We start from the raw sequence: 7942 nt of genomic DNA, 5'->3' as shown, positions 1-7942 counted from the left end.
TAGAATGCTGTCGCAAGTACAATAGTTTGTCTTTCCATTTCTATTTTCCATAGCTTACGACGTAAGCTCATAAGCTAAGTATTATCTATGGCTGTCATTTTACTCACATTGACATTTGACAACTATATATTTATCAATTCACTACCTATATTTCACTGAAAAATTTTAAATATGCTTCTGTAATTGTTAATTATACCGGAAAAGATTACATAAAATATACAGATATCAATTAATAACATTATTAGACTTTGATCTTAACTCGAGTTCTATGAATTTCATCGAGTTTATACGGATTGTGTGATTTTATTAAATTTTTATGAATATTGTATGAAATATTATGAAAATCAAATTGTAATCAAGTTTTTATTCAATAAAATTAATTGTAACAAAAAAAACTAAAAATGACTAGACTTCTCACTTTTTTTCAATTAATTGTATCTAAAGTGGAAAATAAATTAATTAGGCCTTTAAAATGTATAGACAGGCAGATTTCTATGAATTTACAAGAAGCAGATATAAATACAAGGTAAGAATTTATCTCTCATTTATTTAAGCTTCGGCTAAATCGAGCCATCAAATAAATACGATAAATGCCTCATTTTTTTTACAGACCAGCAAATAGTAATGGGTTATGGTGCCATCTCTTACTGCCCACAGTTTTATTAGTATACACTTGTACTGATAATGTTACACTATTATATAAAATAACATCCCTAATATCTGTTGGTTTATTATGTTATTGTGTACTGTTCATAATATTTCTTACAACATCAAGTGTTGTTCTGAAGGAGCCAATTTACGCTGGATGCTTAGCAACTAGCATAATAGCTGCAGTACTTTTAAATTTTTTTCTTGGACAAGGTAATTTTATAAGCATTTCATATACATATACATATTACATTATTACATATTCATATATATATACATTACAGAACTGTAATGAAAATTCTGTTTTAATTAAATGGCATTTTTTGCAGGGTTAATATTTTCAATATCTGTAACATTTTCATCAACAATACTTTTTGCATGGGTGCTTCGACTATGTTTAACAAAATGCCAGAAGACATTCACTATCGGTGAAGCAATGATAGTGTCACAGAGTATTGTTTTGTTTACTGTAATGTCTGTAATCAAATTCATATTTGAAATGCACAGCGATGACAAGGAGATGGAATTTATTAGCTTAATTTTCTATGTAAGTTGACTTCAGAATTTATATTTATATAGCGGTATGAAAAAATGCTATTTATTTTTTTGTTGTATATCTTAAATATTTTCAGACAATATTATCAACCGTGGGATTAATTGTTACAGCACTGTACTTCCTGAATGATTCACAGAGAAATTTCAAAACACTTGTATACATTATTGGATCAGCTGTGGTTTTTGTATCACTCATTTTACAATCTTTATTCGGCCCCAATTTTGTGGCCATAATATTAAATTATGTATTCATGAAGCAAAATCGGGTAAGAAAAATTAAAAAGAAGAACAAGATTAATATAAAATAAACTAAAACAATAATATAGATTAATAGAAACTTTTTTTTTTATTTCAGGTACAAATATTTATATTTTGGCTTATACTTGTGATCCTGGCAATATGCGCACTACTTGTACGCACTAAACTGGCGATCAAAGCGAGTACAGTCACAAGGAAGACATTTCACGTATTAGCCTCACTCGTCTTCCTCTCTGGGATTATGTTTGATATTTATTTAATGACACTTGCAGCAGGAATTGGCCTCGGAGTTTTGATATTTGTAGAGGTACCTTTTTTTATTATTTGTTTTCTATTACTGTCTTATTATACTAAATTCGTATGGATTAAATATTCACATTAAAATAATGAATAATAAATTATTAACATATGATTTAATAACATTAAGTGCTATTTAAGCACTATATATACAAAAATACACTATAACACTTTATATAGAAGAATGAATTAAAAATAAGCAATTATGATTATTATACTTACATACTTTTGTGTAAAGTCAACTATAACCATAATATAATATTAAAATATTCATATTTTTATTTAAGGCATTAAGAAAATCAGGCATTGAACCAATATCTTCAGCTTTGCAGTCTGCCTTCTTAATCTATAGTGATGAAAAGGTATTTTTAATATATTGCTAATTGAAAATATATTTCTAAGTTTGTTAGACTATACTTATTTAAATCTGTCTTGTTTTGACAGGATTGTGGCCTGTTTGCAATGACTCCACTATATCTATATGTTGGATTGGCTTTTCCATTACTGGTAGTACCTAACCGAGAGGACAGGCAATTAGAGCTGCTCAGTGGAGTGCTATCCATAGGAATAGGTGACACGGCCGCAAGTTGGTTTGGTTCCAGATTTGGATTTAATAAGTGGCCAGGTAACATAAAGGGACATATATGTCATGACATGTATTTTTTACATAATAAATTACTCATTATACAAGAACTGTGTCTTAAAATATTTTAATTTCTTTTGCAGATAGTAGCAGAACATTAGAGGGCACATTATTTAATGTTCTTTCACAGATGGGAACAGTATATGCCTTGGAGCTATTTGGTAAGATACTTCTTAGAATTTGCAATTTCTTTTTTTACATAAATACAATCAAATCAGGAAAGCTTAATGGTTAATAAGACATGAATTATTTCCATCGTTTTTATTAATTCTTACTTCGTATTACGTATATATCTTTTTTTTTCAATCATCTAAAGTGTAGTAATAGTTGATTTGTGCTGACCGTACTAAACGGATAATAGTAGTTGAAAGTAATCGATGACTGATTCTATTGTATATAATTTTATTAAAAGACTAGCGACCCGCCCCGGCTTCGCACGGGTGCAATACTGATACTAAACATACTACAGAATTTGTTTGCTTACGACATCTCGTTATAAATTTCTACAATTATATGTTTTGGCATGTGTACCGTGTATACATTCATGTCCACGTAGTAAAAAAATTACAAACAGACGACGACGTCCACGTGGCGTGGGAAATTTGCAAAACGCAACGCAACATACATCCGATCAAGTACCAGTATAAGCTGACCCCCAATTCATATCGACAACCATATCAGAAAGAGCTCAACTTAAGTTGGGTGTTTATATTTCCAAAACTTTGTATTATTTGCGTATAAAAAGTAGCCTAAGTTACGCCTTTGTACATTACCTACCCGCCAATGAAAGTCCTGTTCAAATCGGCCCAATCGTTCCAGAGATTACCCGGAACAAACAGACAGACAGACAGACAGACAGACAAAAATTCTAAAAATGTGTGTTTTGGTATGTGTACCGTATATAAATGCATGTATCAGAAAGCGGTTATTTTAATATTACAACCAGACACTCTGATTTTATTTATTTGTATGGATTTAGATTTTGCCTTTCGATAGTATAGTTGTCAATATGTTTGTTGATCAGGCGTGCTGCACAACTCGTGCGCGCTGCTGCGCTGCGCGGTGTGCGCATGCGCGGCGGCGGGGCTGGAGGCGCGCACGGCGCAGGTCGATAACCTCGTGCTGCCGCTCGCCGCGCTCGCCGCACTGCAGGCCGCTCGGTTGCTATGCTAGCACATCATATATTTATAAATATTTAATAATAATAATATAATAATAATATTCTTTATTGTACACCAAGACAAGTATAACACACAGGAAATAAATATAAGAAAATAAAGCATGGCACAAAAGGCGGCGGGATTTAACATTGTTAAATAAATGGCAACACCAAATATATAGTATAAGGGTGAGTGAAATTTGATAACCAATGCTACGGCTTTGGTTTGAGTTCTGTTGGGATGGTACCTTGCACCAATACTTCATATTGTTGTATGCTGGTTTGCAGAGTAAACAAATCAATATAATATTTTTTACACTGCGAATAATCTGTCAGAGTAGATATGGTCACCGCCAATGTACTGATCTAAAATAACTGAACGATAAATGTATTTAAATCTGTGGATGTATTTTTAACTCATATCATGTTATTGAGTGGCAAAGACTTTAAATTAATTTTAATGAGGTTAAATTAAAAATAACAAAAATAGTAGTTGATATAAAATTTGTGATACTATATTAATACCAAATATTTTTATATAAAGTAAGTTATTTAATTATTTCTATGTAGATACATGTATACATTATTTATACGTCAATGAAATATTAGTTGTCCTTGGTTCGGATAAATAGTTAAGGAATTATGTTTGAACACATTAATAATATGCACTCAATTGCAATAACGTATAAAATTGTATTGTATTTCAATCTCCTTACCAATGAACCTTGCATAGTTATAGTAATATGTTTTGTGTGCAATAGTTGCCTTCTTCCATCTGAATGTCAATTTTCTGACGACAGAAACTTAAAAGAGTTTGTCTGTGGTTATATAACTTTTGCATTTGTACTCGTTTTTAAAGACGCCAAAAATCATACAGTGCAAAAATTCTTCTGGGTCTTTTTCAGCGCCATGTACAAAAAGCCTTATTAAGCTTCTATATCGAATTCAGATTTGGCCTTTAATAAAAAACTTTGATACTATTTTTCATAAATTGTTCAATTTATGATGCCAGTTTGTTTACCATATCTCTATTTTTATAACTGATTATCAAAATGTAAACATTGATCTTATATAAAATTATGGAACTAGTCATGCTATGGTTTTTATAATTATGGGTAAACATGTTATGGTAATAAATATCAGTGATTTTATATATTTAGATAATCAGAAAGTAATAAATTGTTTTAATGATATTTAGTAACATCCATTCATATTTTTATATGTAAACTATTGTTTACGATTAGGGTGGTTGTTGAGTATGGTTTTAACAGTTATTCTTTTAGTTAAATGGAAAATATAGTATATCATGTTATATTTAAAAATTGTATTACTTTTTTTTGGATAAAACTTAGATTCTATGTTACAGATATTATATTTTTATATATTCTAAACATTCCATGACATACATTTTTAAATGATTTTCTTTTGTTATATTTTTATTTTAATAAATTATAATGGTAAATTTATCATAATTAATTGTTTTATTTTTATGCATTGTTAGATGTTTTTGATATGGCTGATGTCATTTTATTTATACACAAAATCAATGCAAATATTAATAAATAAAAACAATTTGAATTTACTATTCATTTAATTGAATATTATTTGAATCTACTAAACAATCTTTTTCGTCTTCCTCTTTTATTTCCAGCTTGATCACTTTTGATTTGTCATCGTCTTTATCCAACCCATTAATTAACATATCTAGGCAGTTTCTTTTATTTTTATTTAAAATTCTTTTTTTCTTCACACCTTTACATTTAGCCTTAAATATTTTTTCCATTGATAATATGTCCTTTCGACTTATTGTCCAATCGACAATAGCTGATTCAGCCAACTTAGTTAAGTTTTCGGATTCATTATATTCTGGTATTTCTATACCAAGTATTTCCATGACCTTATCTAATATATCATCTACATAGTAATTTATAATTAAGTCTGCTTTGTTGTCCTAAAAAGAAGGAAAATTAATTTTAATTCTAATAGTAATATTATAAATACGAAAGTATCTCATAAATAAAAATGTTAAGTCTGGTCTGTCATTCTTTTACAGACAAACTATTGAACTGAATCTGATGAAATATGGATTATAAGGAATATGAATTGCAAAGATGGAAAGGCTTCCTATAATTAATCTTTATGAATAAACTCTAAATTCTGAGTGAAGCTAAGGTTTTATTATGGCTTAAACAAGTCAGAGAAAATCTACAGATAAATAATATTATCTGCTATATTAGTATTGAAACTTACATGTTTTGTTGGTTGCAAATTACATAAGACTAGTTTTCCTCCATACTTTAATGTTTCTAAAGGTAAATTACCACTAGGAATGATTTGAAGTGTTGTCCCTAAACATATACTCAAATCTGCAATGCTGAAATATAGTGATGTTTTTATTAGTATAATTTATAAATAAGAATATCTAATAACTAATGAGACTACAGATTATACAGTCTTGGGTTTGAATTTCATTTGAGGGCAATATAAAGTATCAAACAAGATATTTTCACCAGCAACTGGGTATTGGGATTTTAATATCATCTATTAACATAGACTATTACTTGTCATGATAAGTTTGAACCCAAGACTTACTATGATTTTATCATCTCAAAATATTGATACAAAACACTGTTGTGCTCACTATATTGAAAGTAAAAGAACCATTCATTTTAACTTAGAAATAACTTTCGCAATTCAGCTATGATATATATATATGATATATATGATATATATATATGATATATAAAATAAATTGTGTAGCCTATTAACTAATACTTTAATAAACAAATAAAGTATTAGTTAATAGGCTACACAATTTATTTTAATTTATAAAATTTTATTATGGAATATACCTTGAATGCCATTCTGACATTAGCAGATCATTCTCAGGTAGGCTATGCTCCCAGTCTAAGACTCCATCATAAAGCCGACCTCTGCAGGGTCTTCCACCATCATGCCCTGAAGCACAAGGTATTCCACTGCACTTCTTTCCCACAGTTTCTACTGGACGACTTCGCACAAATTGTCTAAAATGTAGAAATTAAAAAAATTAACTTATATTTATTACTATACAGTACATATAAAACTCAATAGTAAAATTGTTCAGTATTTATATAAATAGCAAAGTGTAAAACCAAAAAAAGTATTAGTTTTATTTTGCACTATTTACCTTTTACAAAGATTGCATTCATCAATGAACATATTTCCATGTAATTCAGCTAGATACTTCCTCGGCAATCCTGATTTCAAGTGCAGTCCATCAATGTTCTGACTTATAATATATTGTACTTTATTACTTTCCACAAGTTTCTTGAGTATCATGTGTGTCTTTGTTGGTTTGGCATCTGCAAAGGAGATATTAATAGATGGTTTCTTGCCTTCTTTTTCTAAAGTCCAGACTCCATTTGGACCTCTGAAAATATTAATATATTTCATTTTCATATTTCTTTAGGTTCTTTACCTTTAATTGAAAATGAATTGTTTAAATTGAATTTACAATTATATAGGTGATTTTTTAAACTTAGAAATCTCTTAACCATCTTTGAGCTTTAAAAGAATGAATATTCATAATTACCTAAAATCTGGTATACCAGCTGAAGTACTTATTCCAGCTCCTGTATGTACAACTATGTGCTTACTCTCTTTTATAAGTTCAGCTAAAGCAATACATTTTTCATTTAATTTATCAATGGATTCGAATTTCTGAAAATAAAAATGCAAGCAACCAATTAATTCAAATTCATTCAAAATAAATAAAAAGGCTTGTTATGAGTTCAATTTTATTTCGTAATTAACTTTTTTGTGAAGAATATCTGATCATTTTTCGTAAGCTTACCTCAGGCACTCCAAGAACACCTTTATGTTCATATGGCGATAAACCTTCTGCATAGTTGCAAGACATCGTTTTTTCATTGATTGAAATAACCGCTGCCAAAATATTGTTTTTATTTTATTCACGAGCAGTATTATTTGATTGCAAAGTAATTGTGTTCGTATGACAAGTAAAGTTTATTTCTATTTTGATTTACGAATATTAAATGTGTAGATTTAATAAGGGATCGTTTATTGGATATTGGCATTCCTAGTTCAATTCATTTCCTAGCCCTTGACTCCTGTTTCCTAGAGTAATATAATATTCAAACTTTTTGACTAATAACAGATAGAAACTGGAAATTTGTCAATTTGACAAACAATGCATGCAGAATTGCAGACTATTATAAAAATATATATATCAAGCCTCAACGTAGTCCGTGTACACAAGCATATTTTAGCGTCTTATTGATTATTTATTCCTTTCGCAGATAGCCGTTTTGTTATTATTCGTATTACGAAAAATATATATAATTATTTTAGGTTCTTCTTTAATCACTACATTATTTGTT

At 29.2% G+C, this 7942-nt stretch overlaps 2 protein-coding genes across 2 annotated transcripts; one reads left to right on the top strand and one right to left on the bottom strand.

Moving 5' to 3' along the window:
• The first annotated feature begins 138 nt into the window (after nucleotides 1-138).
• Nucleotides 139-5149, top strand: LOC124534786 (dolichol kinase). Its single transcript, XM_047110794.1, has 9 exons — nucleotides 139-526; nucleotides 611-861; nucleotides 978-1195; nucleotides 1281-1469; nucleotides 1559-1768; nucleotides 2046-2120; nucleotides 2203-2383; nucleotides 2485-2562; nucleotides 3426-5149. The coding sequence occupies exons 1-9, from the start codon at nucleotides 402-404 to the stop codon at nucleotides 3572-3574; spliced, it is 1476 nt and encodes a 491-aa protein (XP_046966750.1). The 5' UTR covers nucleotides 139-401; the 3' UTR covers nucleotides 3575-5149.
• LOC124534789 (NAD-dependent protein deacetylase Sirt6) lies at nucleotides 5119-7498 on the bottom strand. Its single transcript, XM_047110796.1, has 6 exons — nucleotides 7396-7498; nucleotides 7135-7262; nucleotides 6730-6972; nucleotides 6413-6586; nucleotides 5811-5934; nucleotides 5119-5511 (listed from the first exon to the last, which is right to left on the bottom strand). The coding sequence occupies exons 1-6, from the start codon at nucleotides 7459-7461 to the stop codon at nucleotides 5143-5145; spliced, it is 1104 nt and encodes a 367-aa protein (XP_046966752.1). The 5' UTR covers nucleotides 7462-7498; the 3' UTR covers nucleotides 5119-5142.
• Between the last annotated feature and the right edge of the window lie 444 nt (nucleotides 7499-7942).

Source organism: Vanessa cardui, chromosome 13, assembly GCF_905220365.1.
Source record: "Vanessa cardui chromosome 13, ilVanCard2.1, whole genome shotgun sequence".
NCBI classification, from domain to species: Eukaryota; Metazoa; Arthropoda; class Insecta; order Lepidoptera; family Nymphalidae; genus Vanessa; species Vanessa cardui.
The sequence above is the reverse complement of the archived record's forward strand: the minus strand, read 5'-3'. Positions and strand labels throughout refer to the sequence as shown.